This window comes from Drosophila mojavensis, unplaced genomic scaffold, assembly GCF_018153725.1.
Source record: "Drosophila mojavensis isolate 15081-1352.22 unplaced genomic scaffold, ASM1815372v1 contig_16, whole genome shotgun sequence".
NCBI lineage: Eukaryota > Metazoa > Arthropoda > Insecta > Diptera > Drosophilidae > Drosophila > Drosophila mojavensis.
Window position 1 is genome coordinate 5,028,092 of NW_025318693.1, and position 25,685 is coordinate 5,053,776.

The 25,685-nt window shown below is 38.8% G+C and overlaps 9 protein-coding genes across 9 annotated transcripts in view; 6 read left to right on the top strand and 3 right to left on the bottom strand.

The window, feature by feature from the left end:
• LOC6573392 (fatty acyl-CoA reductase wat) overlaps nucleotides 1–3,140 on the bottom strand; it is a 31,060-nt gene extending 27,920 nt beyond the window's left edge. Inside the window, exon 1 of the mRNA XM_001999437.4 lies at nucleotides 2,677–3,140. The gene's annotated coding sequence lies outside the window, so the exon portion shown is untranslated. The remainder of the gene's footprint in view (nucleotides 1–2,676) is intronic.
• A 3,939-nt stretch (nucleotides 3,141–7,079) lies between these two features.
• LOC6573391 lies at nucleotides 7,080–7,974 on the top strand. Its single transcript, XM_044007314.1, has 3 exons — nucleotides 7,080–7,112; nucleotides 7,425–7,751; nucleotides 7,819–7,974. The coding sequence occupies exons 1-3, from the start codon at nucleotides 7,080–7,082 to the stop codon at nucleotides 7,972–7,974; spliced, it is 516 nt and encodes a 171-aa protein (XP_043863249.1).
• Nucleotides 7,975–9,132: 1,158 nt separating this feature from the next.
• On the top strand, nucleotides 9,133–9,663 carry LOC116803701. The gene is made up of 2 exons (XM_032728000.2): nucleotides 9,133–9,437; nucleotides 9,508–9,663. Exons 1-2 carry the CDS (start codon nucleotides 9,138–9,140, stop codon nucleotides 9,661–9,663), a joined length of 456 nt encoding a protein of 151 aa, XP_032583891.1. The 5' UTR covers nucleotides 9,133–9,137.
• A 2,138-nt stretch (nucleotides 9,664–11,801) lies between these two features.
• LOC6573388 (SCY1-like protein 2) lies at nucleotides 11,802–15,120 on the top strand. Its single transcript, XM_001999433.4, has 6 exons — nucleotides 11,802–12,030; nucleotides 12,101–12,700; nucleotides 12,757–13,632; nucleotides 13,696–13,915; nucleotides 13,973–14,161; nucleotides 14,225–15,120. Exons 1-6 carry the CDS (start codon nucleotides 11,904–11,906, stop codon nucleotides 14,766–14,768), a joined length of 2,556 nt encoding a protein of 851 aa, XP_001999469.1. The 5' UTR covers nucleotides 11,802–11,903; the 3' UTR covers nucleotides 14,769–15,120.
• Nucleotides 15,121–15,128: 8 nt separating this feature from the next.
• Nucleotides 15,129–16,446, bottom strand: LOC6573387 (beta-1,4-N-acetylgalactosaminyltransferase bre-4). Its single transcript, XM_001999432.4, has one exon. It carries the CDS (start codon nucleotides 16,297–16,299, stop codon nucleotides 15,331–15,333), a length of 969 nt encoding a protein of 322 aa, XP_001999468.1. The 5' UTR covers nucleotides 16,300–16,446; the 3' UTR covers nucleotides 15,129–15,330.
• A 1,694-nt stretch (nucleotides 16,447–18,140) lies between these two features.
• On the top strand, nucleotides 18,141–19,067 carry LOC116804871. The gene is made up of 2 exons (XM_032733655.2): nucleotides 18,141–18,494; nucleotides 18,548–19,067. Exons 1-2 carry the CDS (start codon nucleotides 18,404–18,406, stop codon nucleotides 18,964–18,966), a joined length of 510 nt encoding a protein of 169 aa, XP_032589546.1. The 5' UTR covers nucleotides 18,141–18,403; the 3' UTR covers nucleotides 18,967–19,067.
• Nucleotides 19,068–19,180: 113 nt separating this feature from the next.
• On the top strand, nucleotides 19,181–21,648 carry LOC6573386 (probable cleavage and polyadenylation specificity factor subunit 2). The gene is made up of 2 exons (XM_001999431.4): nucleotides 19,181–19,441; nucleotides 19,492–21,648. The coding sequence occupies exons 1-2, from the start codon at nucleotides 19,293–19,295 to the stop codon at nucleotides 21,605–21,607; spliced, it is 2,265 nt and encodes a 754-aa protein (XP_001999467.1). The 5' UTR covers nucleotides 19,181–19,292; the 3' UTR covers nucleotides 21,608–21,648.
• LOC26527144 (pre-mRNA-splicing factor Slu7) lies at nucleotides 21,625–23,737 on the bottom strand. Its single transcript, XM_015166906.3, has 4 exons — nucleotides 23,001–23,737; nucleotides 22,718–22,946; nucleotides 22,466–22,649; nucleotides 21,625–22,408 (listed from the first exon to the last, which is right to left on the bottom strand). The coding sequence occupies exons 1-4, from the start codon at nucleotides 23,599–23,601 to the stop codon at nucleotides 21,677–21,679; spliced, it is 1,746 nt and encodes a 581-aa protein (XP_015022392.1). The 5' UTR covers nucleotides 23,602–23,737; the 3' UTR covers nucleotides 21,625–21,676.
• Nucleotides 23,738–23,850: 113 nt separating this feature from the next.
• LOC6573385 (histone H2A.v) lies at nucleotides 23,851–25,575 on the top strand. The gene is made up of 4 exons (XM_001999430.4): nucleotides 23,851–24,011; nucleotides 24,388–24,465; nucleotides 24,721–24,834; nucleotides 25,092–25,575. The coding sequence occupies exons 1-4, from the start codon at nucleotides 24,009–24,011 to the stop codon at nucleotides 25,320–25,322; spliced, it is 426 nt and encodes a 141-aa protein (XP_001999466.2). The 5' UTR covers nucleotides 23,851–24,008; the 3' UTR covers nucleotides 25,323–25,575.
• The last annotated feature ends 110 nt before the right edge of the window (nucleotides 25,576–25,685 follow it).

Consider the following 25,685-nt stretch of genomic DNA (forward strand, 5'->3'; position numbering starts at 1 on the left):
TATACACAAATGTATATATACACATACTAATGCATATTTTTACATATATAATACGTATCTTTTGGTCTGGTGTGCATGCAAAATCGGCAAATGCCAAATGTTTTGATTGTTGATTTAAACGTATGCGCAATGTTCGCACATTTATCGATTACAAATCAATTTTATACTATTGCGCATCTCACGTAGCAGCTGGGCGAGCTGCTTGGTGGCGACCTCGACTTGGACTCTGTTGGCGTTGCCCAAGCCATCGTGCTGGGGCCGGGGGCGGGGAGAGTGCAGGCTGGGGGCCTGTTTGCCAACTTTGTGCAACGCATTGCTGCTGCCGGATTACACTATTAACGCCAGTTGCATACAAATTGGCGCATTTCAGCATTTCAGCATTTCAGGTGTGTGTTACCTGAGCTAACCGTAAGATACAGATACGCGGCTGCACTCGTTAGCGTTGTTAGTCGGTCGGTGTCGGTGTCAGTGTCGCTGTCGCTGTCGCTGTTTGCCTGTGTGTGTTTTCTGATACTGTTGCTGAATCTGAATCTGCATCTGCGCCTTCATCTGGGGGCATTCTGTGCCCATTTGCTTGCCTTCGGTGTGCGCCTCGAGTCGCAGCTTGCATAAACAACAGCCGCAGCAGCAGCGACTGCAAACGAGCCAAACAAATTGAATGCTGCAAAAAGTGCACAAGGTGCGATATATAAATTACACCTCGATTAAATTGCAATGCAAATTTCAGTTGTTTTCGTTTTCGTTTTCGTTTTTCTTTTTCAACTCCGCCCTGGACAGTGGCAAACTGGAAATACATGCAATACATATGCGCTTGTGCATGCATGTGCTCATCTAAGAAGACTTTCGGCTTCTGCTTCAGTTACAGCTTAATGCTGTCAGACGCAGCTTCCTGCAATCCTCATCAGTATGACTGGCCGGCTACCCATCGAATACAGACGTGACGACAGCATAAGTAAGCAGCGCATTCGCGGGATTTGTCAAATATTTGCGCTACGCTGCGCTCATTCATAAAACCTTTGGCTAAGGCCTTGGCTCCACACTTCCACAGCTCTGACACCAGCCGCAACCTTAGCCTGTCAGTCTATGCTTCTCTCTCTCTCTCACACACACACACACACACACACACTGTTGATTGCATGCGCGCTCTCTCTCACTCTCTGTTCCTCCCTCTGACGCTGTCGTTCTGTCTCGCGCGTTGCTGATGCAGTTTTTTACGCCTTTTGCGAGGAAAAACAAACTTTTTCAGACGTTGGGTAAAGTTCGGCAAGTTTAATGCTGTTTGACTTTGATTCAATATTTGCATCGATTAAGCTTTTCAAGGTTTTTACTTAGCTGAAAATCAAAATGGCAGGCACACACACACACACACGCACGCAAACAACCACATATAGCTGATAATTTTACATACGTGCAAAATATAAACATGCTTGAATTAATCTCTAGAGAACGGCAATTGCACAAATGTGCATCAAAATATTTTTTTTTTTTTATTTTTTAGAAATTTAATTTTAAATACAGAATCAACTCAATTTGATGCCCTGTCCTTCATATTATCCATATATATTCAAGAAAACACATTTTGTTTAAGGCAAATCTGTTGACTAATTTAGTTATTTAGCACTGAAGTTATTAAATTGCAACTGGCATAGAATTTACATTATTTGATTTAGAAATTCAATTAAATTGATGAATCCCTCAATATTTATTTCCAAATATTCATTGCCTACTTTTGCTAATAAACAAATTGTTAAACAATACGGAATTCCCACAATTTCTATCGAAATCTATATAATTATCAGAATTCATACATCAAACTGTAATTCAATTAATTATTGAAATGCTAAAATGCGTTTGACAATTTTCTTTGATGTGAAATAATAAAATTCCTAAATCATTGGCGATTATATATTATATATTAAATTATAAATTAGCTGATACGTATTATACATACATATTTAACACAATTATTTTAATGCTACACTTTTTTCACATCTTAATATACGGCAAAACATTTACATAAAATTTTCCTCGGGCAATTTTAATTAATTTTTTACTGCAAGGCAAAGTTCGTAGCTTCACTATACTATATATAAATGTCAATCAATACATATATATTATATATATACATATATAAAATAACTGCCAATTGAATGATCAAAAATAAGCTAACATAACTTTTCAGTCTATATTGAGTGCTTTTATAGAGAGTATTCGCTGTCGTAATTTAATATTAACATACTTTTATTTTTAGAGGCTCACATAAAAATAATAATATAATGCAAGTCAATAACAAAATAATTTCACAAACAATGCAATGCAAACAAATACTATTCTTTTCTCAAAAATAATATACATTGTACAACACGTCGTATGTGTAATATGTTATTTAACTGAATTATTGATACTGATTATTGAAATACAATTGAAAGTAGCATAAATTACATTTGATTTTTTTTTTTAGAGCTGCTTTTAAAATAAAAGAACACATTACACACCGAACATATATTTTCTGACAACAAGTTCCATGATTTCATCATGGTAGCGAATTATGAGCAAAACTATTTTTTAGTCAATTTCTGATTTACCCAGAAACGTTGGTCGACAGCACAGCAATTTTATATATGATTATTATTAGTAAGTATTGCAATTGTAATGAAATTTGTTCACTAGGCTTACTCTGTTATACGAATTCCAGAAAACCAGTGATTTCAATCAAAGCTCCTAAATTTTGAGCTCTTCAATTGATCTATAAATTTGAATCTGGCCAAATGAGTGGAAAACTTCCTGTTTGCTGTGAGCGTGTGTATCCAAATTGTGCTTGGTGTAATCGATTGCGCACTTTCGAAATTTTCACGATTTTCACGCAGAGCCCCGATATTACACAATTGAGCTGGACTGTGGTAAAAAAAAATCCAAACTCCCGAATTGGCAGCGAACACAACGTCGAAAACGTATTTCAGGAAAATCAACTTGAAACTATTTTTATGTTTTGTTTTTGTTTTGTTTTTCTGGCTTTTAGTGCGATAGCACAGCACCGAAACCACCGAAACCACCGAGCCAGCGAACCGAGCTTATTTTTTAACGAATTGAACGCGTTTCAGAACTGCGCTGCCAAGCAGACGAAAACCGACTCAGCTCGAGTGCGGCTTGCAAAAACGACAACACCTGAACAGGGGCCCAAACTGAGGCCTGAACGCGACTTGGTAACAATTGACGCTGCCGCCGCCGCTGCCACTGTCGCTGTCGCTGCGATTGCCTATGACGTATGGCGCCGACTGCAGCGACAGTGAAGCCAAGCCTAGCTTGGGGGTAGTAAGCGTACGCCTAAGTAAGACTCAACGACTCTGTCGCGCTCAAAGTCGCTGTCGCTGTCGCAGTCGCTGTTGCTATCGCCGTCCCCGTTAGCGTCGCTGTCGCAGTCGCGATCGCAATTGCGATCGCTGTTACAAGCTTCACTCAAATTGAGTGGCGCTGTCGGTAGCCAGAGCAGCAGCAGCAGCGAGAGTCGCCAAAACGAAACTGTTAATTAATAAGCTAAGTAAACCTCCAAATGCTATTCGGCAGTTGACTTGATGTTTATTTTCTCAAGCGTAAACTAAACGTGGCTTTTTCAAACGCGGAACAGAAATGATATCTAAAAAAAACTCTTAAAGCTACACCAAAGTTGAGACGATGTTTCTCATATGCGATGGATGGCATTTCCCATTTAGCGCTCACGATGACCTGTTCTCTTGCACTCGAAATTGCGAATTTAATTTTTTTTTATTTTATTTATTTATTATTATTATTTTTTTTTTTTAATTAATAAAGGTGTATTGACTTCAGAATATACACGGATTTAGAGCTCCCGTCAGCTTGACATATTACCTATCTTGTCGCTAGTTTCAATTTTGGTTTAACACGCAGCAGGGAGAACGCCAAGTTGAGCCTGTGGACCGATTGAATCATCGCTGCCCATTGTCCAGTTCACATCCGTCAATTGATCCTAATTGGTATGCCTGCATTGTCCGCCCGAGACGTCGTTTGGAGTTGTTCGCTCATAAATCTACCAGTTCAGTAATTTTCCCCTTTTGTTTTATTTTTCTTGCCAATCTGTAGACGACAAAGTGAATATTCTACAGTACACTCACTCTCAGAACTTTAATCGTGGCGCAGCCATCAATCACGTAATTGCCAGCGTGTTTGTTGCGCTGTTTGCATCCGTATCTTGCTTTTATATCTTTTCGCACAACAAAATGCTAAAATCTATTAACTGAAATACATACATGCATACAGAATATACATATAAGCAAACAAAAGACGGAATTATTCAAGACGCTTCACAAGCTACTGATTGTGCTTTAATGATGTGTGTAAGAAAGCAAGCATAAAAATATGCATTCATATTATATATTATATATGTATGACTTAAACATCGGCCCGTTATACAAAAGTGCTAATAACAATAATAAATAAATTGCCAATAATAAAGACCCATGCATCCAATGGCAACACTCTCTTCTCAAACATTTACCTCTGCAATTTCTGCTCTCAATCCTCTAACATATATTTTTATTCTCTCTTTACTCAACTTTACTTTGCTCTATCCTCTGTCCCCTATCCTCTATCTTCTATCCAGTATCCACTATCCTTTACACTTTATCCTATATACATTATGCTCTATCGTCTATCCTCTATCCACAATATTCTATCCACTATCCCCTATCGTTTTTCCCAAATCCCCTATCCTCAATCTTCTTTCCTTTACTCTCTATCTTCCGATTTCTATCCTCAATCCTCTATGCCCTGTATAGGATAGGGTATATTCTACATAAGCATTGTCCACTCTTTTCTCTATCCATTCTTATTTATATGTTTCGTCTATATTATACGTAGAGTACTACGATTGTCCTTTGCCAGCGACTTTAACCTGATAAAGAGCAACATGATAAAGAGCAACATGCCTAGGCTATTAAACATTGCAGTTTTTATGTTAGATATCTTCATCATAAAGAAAACTAATTTAGAGTTTCAGACGTAAGCAGATTTATAAACATCGATCACAATAACATAATACATTATTCATTCCGGACTCAACGTAAGGTACAGAAACAAATTAAATTCCCATTTTTCCTCCGCGTTCAATTAAATGTATTTGCATGATAAAGTCGCACTATTTGAGTGATAAGTAAAGCCAAAGCACGTGTTGTGCCTCGAATTTAACTAGCTTCATTTCGCTTATCCCCATTACCACCCAAGTTGGCTCTTGTGCTAAGCACACTTGCCTATTACCTGTAATTATGATGAATAACATTATTTTTTTCGGCCAGTCATGGTGTCTGCGGAATACCAAGCCGAAGCCGAGCCCAGACAACCGAATGTACAAAACGTAAACAAACAAAGTAGAGAATCATATAAAAGTCAATATCGAAATTAGCAACATTTCTCAGAGGTAATTGCTATTGTCGAATTGTGTGTGTGTGTGTGTGTGAGTACATAGATATGGGTACTACGAAATGGGAAACGGGGTGGTTCAATTGTCTGAAACCCTCGATATGCCATTGGCGTGATTTAACATCGACGCTTCTGTCAAGCTCTCTGATTTATTTTATGACTCAACACATCAGCCGTGCGGCGTACGACTTTAATTCCCTCCATATAAAAATACCTGTCATGATAGAACGCAAAAATTACCCGCACTTGTCCAAAGCGTCCGCACACAAAATCCATTGAAATTCCGGACGGGTTCAGCATGGGCCACAGCTACAAATCGCGTAAACAACTCGACTGCATTTCGTGGCAATGCCATCTTTCACCAGGCGCTCAGAGCCTGGCTAAGCTTTGAAATGCTGTTGTGTGTATATATATATATATATATATATATATGTGTGTGTCTGTGTGTGAATTCTAGTGTGAGAGCGTATGCGTGTTCCTGTTTGTTTGTACTTATATTTGTGTGTGTGTCTGGCAGCCAGCAATAAAGCCGCAAATGCGATTTTTCTAAATGCATTCGAGTGTTTTTTTTTTTATTGAACTGCTTCGCGTGTGTTGCCTCTGTGCAGGTGCAAATATCTCGATAACTATTCATTTAAGCGCGTAAACAAATATATTTCTAGCTTATTCAAGCGATGGATGGCAAGATAGTTACCGTTTGACAAATTATAAGACTAGCCCCAAGGCTAAAAGAACAGTACAAAAAATGTACAACAATAATATGTTCTTCAACAAAATAATTTGCAATAATTACATATTTGCAATATTGCGAATGATATTTCTTACACTTGCAATTTTTGTTCAATACATGACAATTTGATTTTTTTTAGCATTTCAAAAATGCATCACAAATTTCTTGTTTACTTTACAGATGAAATGAGTAAACATTGTGCTTATACTTGATTGCACAAATTGCTACTTTATTGAATATTTACATTGCATTTGTACAAATTAGATACATTGGGTATATTCAAACAATATGCACTTTTGAAATGCTCATTTTCAACACATTATATTAAAATCCGAATGGAATAGAACACAGCAAAAGATTGTATGTAAAGGGAGGCAACCCCAAATAGATATCCATACATTGTCTTACTAAATAAAAGTTATAGGACTCTCGTATAAATAGAGAACATTTATGGGAAAATATACGGGAATAGCACCGATTTTCAGAAATATACTAGATCTGCTCGTGCTATAAAGGGCCTACAAAAACCTCTAGGTCTTATAGGTTCTGTACTGTACGTACTAAATCGGCTCAGCTCGTTCATCTGCTAATTACATTCATACAACTAAACCATTATACGCAGACTCCCATTAGCAATACCAATATAAACTCATTATGATATTGATTTTTATTCTCTTTAGATCTACGAAGTTTTGCTGCCTATTTCAGACTATTTACTGAAGCGCAACTAATCCATAAATATATTCTAAATCAATTATGTTTATGGCTCAGTTCTGGCTGTTCGACGAGCAGATTCCCTGAAGAATGTTGTACCTTGATGAGGACCTATTGATTTTTGCTTAGTATGAAAATCCGCTCTTGCTAATGATATAATGCTTAATATGTTAATTTTTTTTTTATATTTCCACACGAAAGGATGGAATGGCGGCAGAAAGCACTGGAATACAGGGTTCAGTTCACTCACCGTTCATGTTGTATTAAAATAGATTATAGATTCGATCAAACATTAAATTCAAGACCTGATGAGACCATTAAATTCCAATTAGCATTCAGTAAACCCACGGTATAAAAGGGAATTGTTAGCATAACATGATTAGCAATCGACATTGACCAGTGTTTTATTATAAATATATTACTGCAAAAATCATGCATACAATTGATTGGAAGTTGTTGCTTTTGTCAAGTGTGCTGCTGACATTATACATAAATTATAATGTAATTGAAATAAGTATGTTTAACTATAACTAAATATACATTCTAGCCTTTCCAGTCTGGTGCTTCTATTAAAATGACAAATGCAGTCTGCAATTCTTATAACAAATCCTGGGTGGTCATAACTCAATGCCGATTGAAGGCCCTGCAACGGAACAAAACGATCCTCAATGTTGATATGGATTTTATTCATCCGGTTAATGACATCGACGTGCGGATTCAAATTTTAAGAAAGGGAAACGGTTACAAGCCTTGGCTTTTCGATATTTCATTTGATGGCTGCAAGTTTATGCGGAGGCCCAATAATCCCGCTGTTAAAACAATTTTTTCAATCTTTAAAGAGTATACGACAATCAATCATACATGTCCATATGATGTAGGTAAATACAGTATATTTAAAGTGTCTAGTTTAATTTTGTTGCATTGCTTTTTTTTTTCGACAGGGTCATCAGGGAATCAACAAATTTTATCCAAACATCGATAACTTTCCCATCCCATTTCCAACTGGTGACTATTTATTTATTTTCGCCTTTGACTTTTTAAAGAAACGAACTTTTGATGTTAACGTCTACTTTTCCTATGTAGAAGACATTTTATAAATATTACAGTACATTAATAAAAATTCTTAATTTAGCATATAAATTGCAATATTATTATCTTTTTTTTTTTTTTTTTTTGAATACCCTGAAACAATTAATATTGGAAATCAGAGTAGAATGGTTTTATTGAAATTTATGTAATAGGCAGAAGGTTGCGTAACAATATACTTATAATAAAGTAAACATATTATTGATCAGGGTGACGATCTGAGTCGATTTAGCCCTGTCCGCCTGACTGATCTCAGAAGATTTAAGAGCTAAAGGCTGAAATTGGTAATGCGTACGTGCTATGCGTGTCTGTGTCTGTGCGCGTGGGTATATACATGTGATAATTTTTGCGTAAGCAGAAAAGGGTTCTCGTAATCGAGCACCTGCGACTAGAGCCTTCTTACTTGTGTTTCCTTAATAAAAGACGTACTAATACTATTAAGTATTTTATTATCTCTCTGATCTCTTGAAATATCTCAAAGTTATACTAATATTAACTTCAATATAGCCTACGAAATTGAATCCGTTTGCAATATATCTCAAGATTTATCCCAAATTTATCTTCAATAATATCTACCAACGAAATCAAAGAACATTTATATTATTATTGCATTTGGTGATCATATCCCCCATGATCATCAAAATTGAATTAAATCCTAATTATATTGCTATTTTCAGCCTACTGAAGCATAACATGAGAAAATAATTACATTTAATTGAGAACAAAAAAATAAAATTGAAATATATACACTTTCTGGAATTTTATTGTTCTGTACCTCCGACTAGACTCAAGGCCTGCTCCTGTTTTGATAATGTTTCAAATTCTGTATAGCTGAAGCTACCGCATTCGCATAAGCTGCTGACTAAAGGGTCTAGGCTGTTTTATCTTTTCCAATCTTAATTATTATTTATTTTTAAAAACCATTATACCTAATTTGCTATGGACTCGCAGTATAAAAATGAAAGTTATTGAAGGCGTCATGATTAGAGTGTGATTAGTTATTTACATATTCTTGTCGTTTACTTTAAAATCATGTGGAGAATTTATTGGAATTGTTTTCTTTCTTCAATTGTGCCACTGATTTTGAACACAAATTTTAATGTAATTATTTTAAAGATGTTGAACCGCAACTAAATATTGATTCATTTTTTTCCAGAATGGTGCTTCCATTAAAATGACAAATGCAGTCTGCACTTCGTATAACAAGTCCTGGGTCGTTATGAATCAGTGCCGATTGAAGGCTGTGCAACGGAACAGACCCATTTTAAACATTGATGTGGATCTCTTACATCCGGTAAATAAGATCGACGTTAGAGCGCAAATCCAAAAAAAGGGAAACGGTTACAAACCTTGGCTTATCGATATTTCATTTGATGCCTGTAAATATTTAAGAAAACCCAATAATCCCGCTATTAAAATGATTTATGGAGTCTTTAAAGAGTTCTCAACAATTAATCATACGTGTCCATACGATGTAAGTAAAAACAGACCTATATTGACTTGTTTCATTTAAATTTTCTTCTTTTTTCATTTTATATTAACAGGGTCATCAGCGTCTAAGAGATTTTTATCCAATCATCGAGAAACTTCCTAATCAATTTCCAACTGGAGACTATTTACTAATTATAACATTTATATTTTCAAAGCAGCGAACCGCTGAGATAAAAATATACTTTTCATTTATTGAAGACTTAATATAAATACTTCAGTGTTTCGAATAGTTGTTATTATAATTATATTTATATATATTGATTTTTTCACTTTTTATCAACAGATCTAAGATCGTTTCCAACAGGCTAATATTTACTAAATAAATTCCTAGATCCGAGCAGCCCAAGTGCCCTGCCATATTACTTAGTAAATAGGTATATATTTATATGATATATTTAATTTTTATTGTACTTCCCATTTGCTATCCCTATTAGTTAAAGCCTCTGGTCAAATTAAATGACATATATGTATAATTGAAAAATAAGTAGAAAATAATGAACACTTCATTTTTCATTGCCTATTGGCGCGCATCGAATGTATTTTTATGGTATTTAAATGTCTATAAATAAGAGTAAGTCGGCTGTCAGGCAGATTTCAACTCAAGCAAACCAAAAGAACAAAGCCGGAACTATGAAGTCAAAAATGATACATAAATCCATCAGATACTTTTTGCTGCTATCTTGTCTACTGCTGATATTACACACAAGCGTAAATGTAATCAAATTATTGAGACAAAATATGAATATAAGGATTTCTAATAAATAATTCATTGCAGGAAGGCATTATCTTTAAAATGACCAATGTGATTTGTAAGTCGTACAACAAGTCCTGGGTGATTATCAACCGTTGCCGACTGAAGGCCGTGCAACGAAACATGACTACCTTCAACATAAACCTGGATTTGCTGCATCCTCTTAAAGATCTCCAAATGAGAGTACAAGTCCAGAAAAAAGGGAACGGTTATAAGCCCTGGCTTTTCGACTTTGTTATTGATGCTTGCAGGTACTTTCGAAGGCCAAACAATCCCGCTTTCAAAATGATTTACGGAATCTTTAAGGATTTTAATCACACATGTCCATATACTGTAAGTATATTAGTATGTGTTATATTTAACTCTACATTATTTTATTTGCATAACAATAGGGACAGATATTACTAAAAGATTTTTATCCACGAGCCGAAAAATTGCTGATTCCTCTACCAACAGGCGATTATTTACTAAATCTAACATTTTTTTTCACCAAACAAAAGAACCTTGATGTAAATGTTTTCTTTACTTTTGTCGAAGATTAAGTTAAAAAAAGTTAAGTTAAGTTAAACTACTTAAATTTAATTGGTTAAATTATATAATGATATGCAAATAATAATAATCACACAACAAAACCGTTATAAATCTTTCTAAATTTGCTACATCCAACCAAAGCTGTAATCGTAGAGTATCAGATACAAAAGAACAAAAGGCTACAGCCCGTCGATAATAAAAGGTGGGGCTGATCTATTCAAATGTACGATACATTCGAAAAATAAATTTGAAAATCTACTCTTTAATCAAATTGGACACCATACAACGTTCAACCATACCTGTTCTTTTGTTGTGAGTATTTTTTTATTGCTACCATCATACATTTTTTTTTTTTTTTTTAATTTTAATATTCTTCCCCCTTGTTAATATATAGGAATCCAGTCCATACATAATTATTACCCAAGCCTTGTCAAGTTCCCATTGTATTTCCAACTGGAGAGTATGCCTTTCTTGTGAAATGGAACATTTCTGGAAGAACTCAACTCACTACCAATATTTACTCTACATTTATAGAGAATTTATTATCTGTTCCTTAATGTTTGAAATACTCCACTTGACACATAAAAATAAGCAGTTTAAACCTCAATTTTCAATGTTATTCCAGTGTTTCATTAATTTTAATGTAACTTACTTATTAAGTTACAATTAAAATTATGGGCATTCAAATAATAGCCTACGGCGCTTACAAAGATTTCCCATACTAGATTTGTCAAATAGACAGACTTAGTTATTAATACATATGTAAATAAGTAAATGTAGTATGGTATGTAGTGTGGATTGATCTCATTGGAGTTCAAACCATCCGATTATTGTTAATTTTTGTAAATTCATTTGCTTATTGTTTAGTATAAGACAGATTGGAAATAAAAGGAGAAAAGAAAACAAATATTATAAAATTATACATACATACACACATTATTATGTATGTCTATTTGAAAAAGTGCGCGTAAGTTGAACAGTGCAGTTCGATTATTCCCAATAATTGGTCGATAACAGTGCGCTGTAATCGAGGAGCACGAGTGAACGAACTGGTTCTTTTGTGAACTAACTCTATTGATTACTAAAACAAAAAGAATTTGGCGATAGCATTTTGGTTTACTGCAAAGCTGCTAAAGTATTTTGCCGTTATCATTATAGGCAACAAGCATGGATGTGATTAATAAATTCTACTCGTCCGCCGTGCAAACCGTTTCGCAGCTTTCAGGCGTATTGCCTGGAAATAATGTTACACGGGAATATGAAGTGTTGGATCAGATATGCACAGCGGGTGTGGGTGAGATGCAATAAAATTCGCTAACATATGCGCATTCAGTCAACCAGTTAACAATATTTTTATTACTCAGGATTGATGTGGAAGGTTTACAGTGGCCACAAGAAAAGCACCAAGCAAGAAGTCTCTGTATTTGTTTTTGAGAAAAAAGTACTGGAACGCTGGTCCAAAGACGACCGAGAGACAATGCTCGAGACGTTGCGCCGGGGCGTCCAGCAACTAACGAAAATTCGACATCCACATGTGCTCACCGTTCAGCATCCGTTGGAGGAGAGTCGGGACTCTTTGGCCTTTGCCACAGAACCTGTGTTTGCATCCCTCGCCAATGTAGTTGGTGACTCAGTGCGCTCGGAGAAGAAACTCTACGATGTAGAGATACGACACGGTCTGCTTCAACTATTTGATGGCCTGCAATTTCTTCACAACGATGCTAAGATTGTGCATCGCAATATCAGCGCCGAAACGATTGTGATCAACAAGAACCGTAGCTGGAAGCTGTTTGGATTTGACTTCTGCATAGCCAATCAGCCAGCATCAAATGGCACACCTCACTGGCCATGCAGGGAGTATAGCACGTCGCTTCATGTACTGGCCCAGCCCAGCTTAGAGTATACAGCACCAGAGTTGGCATTGAACAGTGTCAACACGCCGGACAGTGACCTGTTCTCATTGGGTAAGCACACTTTTATATAAAACATAAATTTCGATCTGTAAACAATTACATTTTAGGTGTGCTTATATTCACTATTCACTCGGGTAAGCCACTAAAAATGTTTGGAAGCGATTACAGTAGCTTTCGGCGGTACGCCAATGAGCTGAATCAGCGAAAGTACCCGCCAATGAATACTATACCAAGTGAACTAACCGAGAGCGTGAAAGCCCTGCTGCATCCCAGCGCAAATTTGCGACCAAAGCTGCATGAGCTGAAAACGATTACGTATTTTCAAGACGTCGGTGTGAAGACTTTAAGCTATTTGGATTCTCTGTATCAGTGGGACAATCTTCAGAAATCGAAGTTCTACAAGGGTTTGCCGCAGATAATACCAACTCTCCCACATCGTGTAAACTTGCACTCGATATTACCCTACCTGATAAAGGAGTTCGTCAACTCGCCCATGATACCATTCGTTCTGCCGAATGTTCTGCTTATCGCCGAAATGAGCAGCCAGCGCGAATATTGCGAACACATATTACCACATCTGAAGCCGATTTTCAAACTAACAGACCCCATACAGATTCTTTTGATATTCATGCAAAAAATGGATTTACTGCTCAAGCTAACGCCGGCGGAGGAGGTAAAGCAGAGTGTGCTGCCGCTGCTCTATCGGTCGCTGGAATGTGACATGCCACAAATACAGGAGCTCTGTTTGGGCGTACTACCTACCTTTTCCACTCTCATCGATTACAATGCCATGAAAAATTCCGTCATTCCGCGTATCAAAAAACTTTGCCTACTCAGCAACAATGTTTCAGTCAAGGTTAACTGTCTTATATCAATTGGGAAACTCTTAGAGAATTTGGACAAGTGGCTAGTTCTCGACGAGATTCTGCCCTTTTTGCAGCAAATACAAAGCCGCGAGCCTGCAATTATAATGGCTATAATAGGTAAGCCGATTTACTTAATTATATTACTTCTATATATGTGTGCTGATAAACTCCCTATTGCAGGTATCTATAAAATCGCCATGACGAACACGAAGTTGGGCATTACAAAGGACGTAATGGCGCACAAATGCATACCTTTTCTTGTGCCACTGAGCGTGGAGAATGGACTGACCATAGCACAATTCAATACGATTGTAGGACTAATCAAGGAAATGCTAGGAAGAGTGGAACAAGAGCAGCGTGAAAAACTGCAGCAGTTAGCCACAATACAGAGAGACAACAAGTATGCTTAAAATACGAGATCATTTCAATATAATATAAATATTACTATTTAAAATAGACCGAAGGATGCAGCCGAGATACTGGCCAACGAAATGGACAACACCACGCTGTCGCCTGCCGGCAGTAATGGCAATAAGAGCGATGATGATATGTTCTCCGGCTTCAGCGTGGGCCAACCATCACATACTGCAACGCCAAAGCCTGCAGCTCCAGCCCTGGCCCCGGTTAAGACTAGGGAACAGCTCAAGTAGATACTGATTTAATCAACGCTTATTTCTATGAAAATTAATTAAACATATGGGTTTTTTAGAATATCGCACAATACGACGTCAGAGGCAGCATCGAAAACGGATATGTTCTCCTTGATGCAAAGCAACATAAGCAGTTTGAGCACAGTCCAGAGTCCGCCAGCAGCAGCAGCTAATCCTGCTCAGCTTACCATGCCCTACAGTGCTAGCGGTGGCAATAGCAACAATTGGCACAGTGCGAATCCGTTGGTCATGAATCACCAGCTAGCCTCGCCGCAGGCTAGCAGTAACAACAACTTCTCTTCGTTGGACGACTTAGATCCGTTTGGGTCCGGCGGTGGCGGCAGCCAAATTGCCAAACCGAACAATGCAAATAGTGCCAATATGTATACGTTGCAGCAGCCCACTGTCAACTATATCTACCCGACGAGCTACAATTCGATGAACAGTATGCAACCTAACCTCGGTCTTAGCAAGCCCATGAATCTGGGCACAACTGGCACAACAACGTCTGCGCCCACATTGATGCCACAGATGACTCAGTCTGCGGATAGCAAAAATCTGAACACCTTGTCTCAACAGGACATACTCAATTTCTTGAACTAGACACATCACAATAGCTGCATGCAGCCGAATAGCCAAAATGTTTTAAATAATCATTCCACACTATATATCCATATATAAATATCTATTATATATTCTAAATTATAAATGAGTGTATGTACAATTGTGTGTATGTGTTGTGTGTGTGAGCTTATATTTGTATGATGTTTTGAAGTTTTTTCTTGACAAATATCAATCGAAAATGTGAACGTACATAATTTATTGTTAGTCTAGGCAAACAGTCAAACCTATTAAATATAGATTACATTTAGATGTGTATTGTGCAATTTGCTCCCTAGTGTAACTCAGCGTACACAAGTTAGTTAAAATATATACAAATAATCAATTAAAAATACCAACGTGTAATTTGTTATTATTTATTTGTATACTATGTATCTATATATACTAATTTACTTTACAACAAGGAAATTAACAAAGCGCCTTAAACATATATGGACACAATGTAATTGCCATTTGCTGGGGTGACAGAGATTCACCTACGCCTATAAAACCTAAGTAACAAGTTTGGCCAGCCAGTAGCCAAGTATTTACGATTGACGAAGAGCTATGTCTCGACTAGGATAAGCGTAAATAGGCTGTGCATTTTACGTTCTACTTCCTTATAAACCAACGAATTGAGACCATCGGTGTGCATACGTAGTGAGGCAGATCGGAGCAGTGCCATCCGATTTTTATTTGGTGTTTCTTGTTTGTGTTTGAGCATTGTATATTCGCTGTACGCCGGAGCAAACCGACAGATTTCAATACTGAGTACATGCAGACGCTCATACAGATCATCATCCTCACCTCCCCAGCCATGATACAAGTTGGACATGCCGTTTATCATTTTGAACTGCGAAGTGCTTATGGCGACGACGCCGCCAAAGAGCGTGCGATACGGTAAGTGGAAGCGCCAGTTGTCCAGAGCTGAGCTCATATGCCTGGGCAGAGTTGTGCATGCGTAGAGCTGACCGGAGTTGAGTGGCATCAGATCAACATCGTGCAGTATTAAACAGGGATAGCCATAGCTGCTCGCCACTGTGGCGCCTATATTGAAGAGCATGGCTCGGTTAAAAGGCTTGCGATCGCTTTGCTCCACAACAAAAATTCGATAATGGATTTGCTGAAGACGCAGATAATTGTGCATGTAGTTGAGGAAGGCAGCCAGCTGCTCCTGCCGATCCCGATACGGTACAATGATAGCAGTACTGTACCGTGCGCGGCAGTCTTCTGGCTGATATTCTCCGCCCAATCGGATTTCTTCACCGCGTAGAATTTTCTCCCGATGGAATGCATCGTAGACGAATTTGCTGTCGGCTATCGTCTCCTTGTAGCTGCAATCGATCGCCTGTTGAGATGAAATGTTAGGCGTGGTGATTGCGAGGAACGCCTCCTCCATCCGCTCTTTCTTGATGTAGTCATAGTTCAGGGCAAATCGATGAGGCAGTATAATGTAGATGAGAATGGTTAAAGCGGCACTGAATATTAGAAAGTCAAATATATGAAAATTGTGCTGGCACAGACGAATAATCATTATTCACTATTATAATATTAACGGTAATGGAATGCTACGGCTCATAGCTATAGTTTAAGAATAATTTTGATTCGAAAATGACATATGCTGAAATTAATCACAAACGAGCACAGGATTACTGAGAAATGAAATAAAAACTGCACTAACATAACATAAAATTGATGCTGTTAATAACATTTCGATAGCTTAAATTTACAGTTAACTTTAAAAAACAAAAAGATATAAGGGATATACTACAAAGAACAGTATTATTTATGGTGCATTTAAAAGAAATTTGTTCAAATAATGGGCTACTTCAATAAACCAATAAAAATATTGTTATATTAAGTTTATTTATCAAGATTTTACATGGCACAGCTCAGCTGTTTTTAACCACGAGCTATTGTGAATGACTGCAATGTTGAGTTGGTATTTTCTCTCACTTTTCAACACTTTTTTTTTTTAAATATCTGTATTTATTTTTGTTTATATTGCCAAAATCAAGCTTTAGAGAGAGAGAGAGAGAAGGACAAAAAACGCTGAGCGCATAGAACGGGCCGGCGAGTGTGTGGTATTGTGACTGGGTAACTCGCGCTTATCTTTAAGCACCTGATTTTATTTCAATGACTGAGGGTTTGCCTATCAGAATGCATTTTTAAAGATTAAACTCAATGGGAAAAAGGGGGTAAAATTTTCGATCCCCAGTACCCGTTCATATATGTACATACATATGTATACAGGTGCATGCAAGTAAAAAACGTATCAAAAATAATGGGAAGTGCACCTGTCACTTTAGTTAGTCCGCTATTTAAATATAAGCGCGCCTCTTCAATTAAAACCCTTAATCGTTCACACCATTAAAAGTTGAGGTAGGCACACGCCAATGTTCATTTCCCAAGCATACAAACAAAGATATACACACACGCACATGTAAAGGCACATAGGCATACAAATGCTTCTACAAGTGATATCCCATAATTGTGAACAGCACATCCCATGCGTACACACAATCAAATGTATATACATACATACATACATATGTATATGAGGACTTCACAAGATCGACCAAATGCAAATGCTGGGGACTGTAAAATTGCTACAGGCGGCAAGAGCTTCGCACACAGGCATACAAATGCTCATAGTACATGTAGCAAGCGAGAGTGTGTATGCATGCTAATCGCGAAAACATTTTCATTATGCGCACCAACGCTTTCATACCCTTCCCATAAATAATAACGAAAACGCATGGCAAATGGCTTGAAGCGTTCGGAATACACTTCACGTAAGGGAAAAAACGGCAGTCTAACGCGCAGAAATTTCAATTTTCGTGAGCTGCTGCTTGTGCTCACATGCATACATACATATACATATTGAGAGAGCAGAGAGCAGAGAGAGCGAGAGAGCAAGAACAAAAATTGAGCATAGAGGCATCTTTCATTCAACATTTGACCATCTCGGTCGAGCGCATGAAGCGGAATGATTGTACTTTCGCATATTTTCGTAGCCCGAACCTAAAAAGTGAAGAGCCGAGCAAATACGAAATTGATAGGCCCTAGGAGACAGATTTTTCGGTGTTGAAAAACTTTGTACTACATGTCTAGTCTATGTGTTCTCTGGTCAGTGGGGATATACTACAAAGAACAGTATTATTTATGGTGCATTTAAAAGAAATTTGTTCAAATAATGGGCTACTTCAATAAACCAATAAAAATATTGTTATATTAAGTTTATTTATCAAGATTTTACATGGCACAGCTCAGCTGTTTTTAACCACGAGCTATTGTGAATGACTGCAATGTTGAGTTGGTATTTTCTCTCACTTTTCAACACTTTTTTTTTTTAAATATCTGTATTTATTTTTGTTTATATTGCCAAAATCAAGCTTTAGAAAACTTTAATATTTTCTAAATATATGATAGTTAAATGTTTAGTATAATCAAATGAAAAACTACATATATGTCTGAACCTAAAATCGCAACATATTACAATATTTTATATGTGATCACATATATTTTATTTAATAACGCTGCAGTTGATAAGATATGCACAATCAGCTTGTGACAGTAATTCATCGTAGATAAAGCTATTTACACTTATCCCTATTTGCTTAACAGATGTCAAGAAAATGTTCAACGTATATAAATATTCTGCTTACCTAGCTGTATGCTGCGCTTACTTTTTTGGATTGCACGCTGAGGAGGGGCATTCAGTGCGACGTCAGTAAAACACATTTTGATATGAGCGATTTCTTAAATTATTTCCATAATAGTTAAAAACTGCACCTCGCAAAAAGAGTGCCCTGTTCATTCCATATGTACAAAGGTTGAAGGAAAATTCCAATGCATCTGCTGGCAGGGATACCATCAGAATCCGGACTGGTCTGGAGGCTACTTCGACATCAGTGACTCGGACTACTACTCCAGCGAACCGGCAAATAAAACTGTTATCGTTCACAATCGCCTACCAGCTAAGAACGAGAATCTGGCAGTCGTCATTTTATTGGTATTATTTGCAGTCATCGTTGTTACTGTGGTAGTGTATTGTTTAGTTGTACTTCGTCCTATTAGTCGCACTATAACTGTTTACCGTCGGCTAAAATTGAAGCGCTCAAATCATAATCGACTCGAGGAATTTTACGATATTGACATGACATTTCGCGATGCGCATACAAGAGCGGAATATGCTTGAAAAATCAGAATGCTTGATTTGAAGAACTGCAGCTGTAAAAAAATTATTTTCGTATATAATACAAAAAAATTATAAGCAAATAAAAAATATGATTTTCTAAATTTCTTTATTGTGTGCCACTGTTATGCGGTATTAAATATTTAATCAAATATGTAATTTTAGTATATTATTAAAATTCACCATAAAAATACTAATATCGCTGGGTCTACCGTGTTGACGGTATTAAATATCGAACGCAAGGAACCGGCTGGTGTACACTGTACAGTTCATTGTTATATACAACAAATGCATTAGTTTATAAAAATTAAATAGCATTAGTTAGCAAAATGACATCAATTATTAAGCTGCACACCATATCGGGTGCCATGGATGAATCGCCGCCGTGCTACATTCTACAAATAGACGATGTGCGAATATTGCTCGACTGCGGTTGGGACGAAAAATTTGATCCGAATTTTATAAAGGAATTAAAAAGGTAAAAAGTAAATATCTATCAATATAGAAGTCTAACGATTGTTATCCTAGGCAAGTGCATACACTGGACGCCGTACTGCTCTCCCATCCAGATGTGTATCACCTGGGCGCACTGCCATATCTTGTTGGCAAGTTGGGCCTCAACTGTCCTATTTATGCGACGATTCCTGTCTTCAAAATGGGGCAAATGTTCATGTATGACTTGTATATGTCTCATTTCAATATGTACGACTTCGATCTGTTTTCATTGGACGATGTGGACACAGCCTTCGAAAAGATCACACAATTGAAGTACAACCAAACGGTCTCATTGAAAGGCAAGGGCTATGGCATTTCCATAACACCGCTCAGCGCGGGGCACATGATTGGAGGAACCGTTTGGAAGATAGTGAAAGTTGGCGAGGAGGATATCATCTATGCCGTTGATTTCAATCACAAGAAAGAGCGGCATCTGTCTGGGTGTGAGCTGGACAGACTGCAAAGGCCATCGCTGCTCATCACCGACGCATACAACGCACAATATCAACAGGCGAGACGCCGAGCACGCGATGAGAAATTGATGACCAACATTTTGCAGACAGTGCGCAATAATGGAAATGTACTCATTGCTGTGGACACTGCGGGTCGTGTGCTGGAACTCGCACACATGCTGGACCAACTGTGGAAGAATAAGGAGTCCGGATTAATGGCTTACTCCTTAGCACTGCTCAACAATGTGAGCTACAACGTCATTGAATTTGCCAAGTCACAAATTGAATGGATGAGCGATAAGCTGACGAAAGCCTTTGAAGGCGCGCGTAACAATCCGTTCCAATTCAAGCACATCAACCTGTGTCACACGCTAGCCGACATCTATAAGTTGCCTGCGGGTCCCAAAGTGGTGCTGGCCAGCACACCCGATATGGAGAGTGGCTTCACGCGCGACCTATTCGTGCAATGGGCCGGCAACCCAAATAATAGCATTATTTTCACAACACGAACCGGTCCCGGATCACTCAGCATGGATCTGGTAGAAAATTATTCGCCTGGCCGACAGATTGAACTGGACTTGCGGCGCCGCGTTGAGCTTGAAGGCGCTGAACTGGAGGAATATCTGCGAACGCAAGGCGAAAAGCTCAATCCGCTTATTGTAAAGCCGGAAGTGGAGGAGGAGAGCAGCTCCGAGTCTGAGGATGACATTGAAATGAGCGTGATTACAGGCAAACATGATATTGTGGTGCGGTCCGAAGGGCGTCATCATTCCGGTTTCTTCAAGTCCAATAAACGTCATCACGTGATGTTTCCCTACCACGAAGAGAAGATCAAGTACGATGATTATGGAGAAGTCATCAATTTGGATGACTATCGCATCGTAGACACTGGCTATGACTATGCGCCCACAGACGATCAAAACAAGGAGAATATCAAAAAGGAGGAACCACACGTCGAACCGCAGTCCAATGGCAATCTAAACAACGATGTTCAATTGCTGGAGAAGCCCACCAAATTGATCAGTCAACGCAAAACCATCGAGGTCAATGCTCAAATACAACGCATTGATTTCGAGGGACGATCAGATGGTGAATCTATGCTCAAGATTCTCTCACAGCTGCGCCCGCGACGCGTTATTGTGGTGCATGGCACAGCGGAGGGCACACAAATAGTGGCGAAGCACTGCGAGCAAAATGTCGGTGCCCGCGTGTTTACTCCCCAGAAGGGAGAAATAATCGATGTAACAACGGAGATTCACATCTATCAGGTACGCCTAACAGAAGGCCTCGTCTCCCAGCTACAGTTCCAGAAGGGCAAAGATGCCGAGGTGGCTTGGATTGATGGGCGATTAGGTATGCGCCTGCAGGCTATCGATGCACCAACTCAATCGGAAGTCACCGTGGAGCAAGATGTGGCGGCGCTAGAGGGCAAAACGCTAACGCTAGAGATGCTCGAGGAAGACGAAATTCCCGTGCACAATTCGGTGTTGATCAACGAACTGAAACTGTCGGATTTCAAGCAGGTGCTAATGCGCAACAACATCAACTCGGAATTCTCCGGTGGCGTCCTCTGGTGCTGCAATGGCACACTGGCGCTACGGCGTGTCGACGTTGGCAAAGTGGCCATGGAGGGCTGCCTCTCCGAGGATTACTACAAGATACGTGAACTTCTTTACGAGCAGTACGCCATTGTGTAAAGAATAAACAATGATAATTTATAATTGTCGCTCTTTCCATATATTGTGTTGTATTTCATATTCTATTGCCTAGAGAAATTGGAGCATGGGATCATCAGTGCGTGTGCGTTTCCTCTTCCATTCTTCGATTTCCTCCTCGGTGGGCGCCTTAACATCGTACATGCTGTTATATGGACGCTTTCTATCATCAACCTCTTCGGATATCTCCTTGGATTTGGATTTGGATGCAGTCGTCTCTTTTTCTTTCACTTCCTTGTGTTTCTTTTTGTTTTTCCGTTGCTCCTTGGCCCTCTTTTTCTTTTCACGTTTCTTTGACTTTTTCTTAGACTTTTTGGATTCCTTTACCTCCTCTTCGGATTCGGAGGACTCTTCTGTACTGTGCGCAGAGTCGACCTCGGACTCAACTGCTTGATTTCCAACATCCTCTTCTGTCGGTATTTGTGGAGCAGCATCTGCAATTGGAGGTGCAACGGATGCCGCACTCGGTGTTGTGGTATGCTGCTGCTCCGAATAGCCTTCCGGTTCTTGCATACCCACACAGTATGAGTTCTTAATGAAGGATTTACAGCATTTGTAACCCCACCGGCCAGCATTCCAATAGCTGCCCCATATGGTCGTATGGTTGTTAATGTACACATCCTCCTCGTATATGCTGCGGGCTTTAGGCTTCTCAATGCCTTTTATAACCTTGCCACTTCGCGAATACTCTACGTATTCCTCGGTCTGGGCGAGCAGCAACGATTTCGGCGGCGCCTGCAAATGCTCTTCGCCTCCGTATTTCTCCACAATGTCCGTTTTTGTCTGCAAGGGAAACAGTGTTAGAATTGATTCGAAGAGGTTTGGTTACATTTCACCTACACTTGACTTGAACTGTTCCTTTTTCTGTTCGTATTCCTTTTGCAGCAACTCCAGCTTTGTGGGCTCAGCAAGTAAATGTACATCAACGCCTTTGCCATGCGCCTCCCAGGCAAACAGTTGGGCAGTGGCTTGAGCTGTGGTGTCGCCAGAGAATCGCACGAAATTCTCTCCTGCAAATTCCGCTCTACAAATCAAAATACAAATCAAATTAGTTGTTAATCACATTGGAAATGAAAGATCCAATTCACTTACTCCTCAGCAGGTATTGCTGGATTGGGATTATCGCGCATAGAGCGGGTCTTGGGATCATAGTAAGCTGAATTCGGGTCCAAATTGCGCAGATATTTTGCAGTATCCTCTCGGATACGCAAATTACGCACTGTAATACGCTGCTTAGAGTCGACTTTTGTGCCCGGCATGTCCACCTCATCAACGTATTTGTCTTCATTACCCTCTTCACCAGAGATTTCCGCATCAGGATCTGTGAATAAGAAAATTGTATAAAAACCTCCAATTTAGTCAAAATGTTTCCAACCATTCTTTAGCTTTTCTGCCTTTAGCTGTCGTTTAGCTTCCTCTACTTTCTCGTACTCTTCGATAATTTCTCGATGATTAGACGGATCATAAGAGCTCCAGCGATCTCGCTTCTCGTCGTAGTTGATCGAGGCATCGTTCACAATATGCTCATCGTGCACCACAATTGATTCTGCGTATTTGGCCTGCACCTTGCGCGGTCTCTCCAAACAATCTTTTTTCTTATGCGTCATGGCTCCACAATTTTCACAGGCTCCCTTACGAAACTTAGTTACCAGTTTGGACGTATCCAGACCTTTGGGAGCCTTCTTATCCAACTGGCCACGCTCATCCTCGTGCTGCGGGCGCTGATGCTTTAATGTGGGTCCCTGAGAGCCGTAGTACCAGGGAGCATTGGAAATGTATTGCGGTATATGGGGATTTATATCACGACCCTCTTCGTCGACAGCGGCTGGTGCAGTACCCGCCTTTCGAGCTTCTTCGAGCTCCTTTGCTTTGCGCCAATCTTCGCGTGATTTCTTCTTGGGCTCGTCATCCACATCCTGATCATCTTTGTTGTGAATTATTTGGGAGACAGGTGTACGAACAGCGCCCGAACTCATAATAAGCGTGTTGTTGGTAATAATAAATTGTTAAATAGTATATTAAACAATATCAAATAATACTTTTTATGTCGTTACAATGGAACTGTGTGAAACGTACAACGAGAGAGCAAATGAGCTGATTTATCGATAAGTGCTCACCAGTTCCAAGAGCGGACGATAACATCTACTTGCCATTCGCTATACGCGTTGACACATAAATAGCAATCAGCTACCATCGAGTGACTGGCAACATTGACGGCGTCTCATTCGTGTAAAAATTATACTACAGTGTAGACGCGTCTAAATTCTAAAACTACTAAGTTTGACTCTAGTTATTATAATCATTCCACGCTTAAACAAATAAACTACGTGCCTTGTGCAATCTTTTATACTGTAACCACAACTGAAAAATCAATTAAATAAAAATGGTAATATTAATAACAAGAATAATGCTGCGACCCATCGCAATCTGCTTGGCCAAAGCCGTTTGACATATATTATTGCGCGTGCCTTGCCAATAGTGAGATGAAATATTAATGCTACCACCGAAAGTGTTGTATGAATATTGGCAATCGTCACCGACATTCGCTATTGGTGTGCAGTGATATTTTAATTATGAACAATTTAATCAGTGTTATTGTGTGGCGGGGCGGCAAAACGTTCAAACTTAACCTCAAAGTTTTACTGTGAAGTCGATTTTGCCGCCACCATTTTGTGTGGCGCATTTCTTATTCTGTTTAGCTGTGTTCTTTGTGTGCGTGTTATTTGTGTTTTACTAATTCTGTGCGCTATTCTGTTCTTTAGGCTGGAGGCAAAGCGGGCAAAGACTCTGGTAAAGCCAAAGCGAAAGCGGTTTCTCGCTCGGCGCGCGCGGGCCTTCAGGTGAGTTACTGTTGTTGTCTGTACTAAATAAATTTTGGCGCCTTTTTTACCAGCACACATACATGCATGCATACATATATATGCACACACATTGTAAACAGGGTGCGTTTCCCATGTACCGTATATGCGTGTATTTGTGTTGGTGCGCTGAGAGCTGAGAAATAAATAGCTTGTGCTACTTTGGGGGTAGCAAAACATAAACAAGAGATGAACTTTTCTTCTAATGCCATTTTTATGTTCCATAATGCCAAATAGTTTCCCGTTGGTCGTATTCATCGCCATCTAAAGAGCCGCACCACATCTCACGGACGAGTTGGTGCAACCGCTGCCGTCTACTCTGCAGCCATTTTGGAATACCTAACTGCCGAGGTAATATTTTCGCGCCCAATAGATTTGTATTTGTATTTCAGTTTTCCCATTGCTATTAGAATATGTAACGGTATTAGCCTATTGCACTGCATATGCATTAGTGAGCAGTGGCAACGGCATTTGTTTACATATGCTAAATTGTATTCAGTGTATATATAGCTATATATTGCCCTAACAGTACAATGTTATCTAAAATTCTAATTGGAATGACTGATTCTGTGAGATCCTAATTAAATTGATTATGGTTGTTGTTACAGGTACTGGAATTGGCAGGCAATGCATCGAAAGATTTGAAAGTGAAGCGTATCACGCCGCGTCATTTGCAGCTGGCCATTCGTGGAGATGAGGAGCTCGACAGTCTGATTAAAGCAACCATTGCCGGTGGCGGCGTCATTCCGCACATACACAAGTCGCTTATTGGCAAGAAAGAGGACTCTGTGCAGGATCCGCAGCGAAAGGGCAATGTCATTCTGTCGCAAGCCTATTAATATATATATTCTACCTTTTGACCATTTCGGAATACAATTAATTCACATCTATGTTTAAAAATAAATTACAATACTTACTGACGCGTTGTAACATTTCTGTGCGAAGCTGCAAGGTCCAAGCATAATTTCTAATTTACAACAATTTCAAACTAAACCAACTTCTATCATCAATAGGCAACACAAGCAAACATTTAACATACATACACACACAATCACTTTTACACACACTCACACGCCTACACACACACACACACACACACACAAAACAAATGTAAACTTAATTGTCAAGTAAAATGCAATGTTAAAAGAGAAACGAGGTTTAAGCAAATGCAAAACTTAATTTAGAGCAAAGTAAATTACACA

Excerpts from the sequence above, each read along its gene's own strand:
- LOC6573385 (XM_001999430.4), top strand. Across the intron at positions 24,466-24,720 it reads CGGCGCGCGCGGGCCTTCAG|TTTCCCGTTGGTCGTATTCA; the intron begins GTGAGTTACTGT and ends AATGCCAAATAG. Across the intron at positions 24,835-25,091 it reads TGGAATACCTAACTGCCGAG|GTACTGGAATTGGCAGGCAA; the intron begins GTAATATTTTCG and ends TTGTTGTTACAG.
- LOC6573391 (XM_044007314.1), top strand. The coding sequence starts at position 7,080 with ATGGAATGGCGGCAGAAAGCACTGGAATACAGG. Across the intron at positions 7,113-7,424 it reads AGAAAGCACTGGAATACAGG|CCTTTCCAGTCTGGTGCTTC; the intron begins GTTCAGTTCACT and ends TATACATTCTAG. Across the intron at positions 7,752-7,818 it reads ATCATACATGTCCATATGAT|GGTCATCAGGGAATCAACAA; the intron begins GTAGGTAAATAC and ends TTTTTTCGACAG.
- LOC6573387 (XM_001999432.4), bottom strand. The coding sequence starts at position 16,299 with ATGATTATTCGTCTGTGCCAGCACAATTTTCATATATTTGACTTTCTA.
- LOC26527144 (XM_015166906.3), bottom strand. The coding sequence starts at position 23,601 with ATGAGTTCGGGCGCTGTTCGTACACCTGTCTCCCAAATAATTCACAAC. Across the intron at positions 22,650-22,717 it reads CCAGCAATACCTGCTGAGGA|AGCGGAATTTGCAGGAGAGA; the intron begins GTAAGTGAATTG and ends TTTGATTTGTAG. Across the intron at positions 22,409-22,465 it reads AGGAACAGTTCAAGTCAAGT|ACAAAAACGGACATTGTGGA; the intron begins GTAGGTGAAATG and ends TTTCCCTTGCAG.
- LOC116803701 (XM_032728000.2), top strand. The coding sequence starts at position 9,138 with ATGACAAATGCAGTCTGCACTTCGTATAACAAGTCCTGGGTCGTTATG. Across the intron at positions 9,438-9,507 it reads ATCATACGTGTCCATACGAT|GGTCATCAGCGTCTAAGAGA; the intron begins GTAAGTAAAAAC and ends TTATATTAACAG.
- LOC6573388 (XM_001999433.4), top strand. The coding sequence starts at position 11,904 with ATGGATGTGATTAATAAATTCTACTCGTCCGCCGTGCAAACCGTTTCG. Across the intron at positions 12,031-12,100 it reads GATATGCACAGCGGGTGTGG|GATTGATGTGGAAGGTTTAC; the intron begins GTGAGATGCAAT and ends TTTATTACTCAG. Across the intron at positions 13,916-13,972 it reads ACAATACAGAGAGACAACAA|ACCGAAGGATGCAGCCGAGA; the intron begins GTATGCTTAAAA and ends TATTTAAAATAG.
- LOC6573386 (XM_001999431.4), top strand. The coding sequence starts at position 19,293 with ATGACATCAATTATTAAGCTGCACACCATATCGGGTGCCATGGATGAA. Across the intron at positions 19,442-19,491 it reads TTTATAAAGGAATTAAAAAG|GCAAGTGCATACACTGGACG; the intron begins GTAAAAAGTAAA and ends TTGTTATCCTAG.
- LOC116804871 (XM_032733655.2), top strand. The coding sequence starts at position 18,404 with ATGTTCAACGTATATAAATATTCTGCTTACCTAGCTGTATGCTGCGCT. Across the intron at positions 18,495-18,547 it reads GGAGGGGCATTCAGTGCGAC|TTAAAAACTGCACCTCGCAA; the intron begins GTCAGTAAAACA and ends TTTCCATAATAG.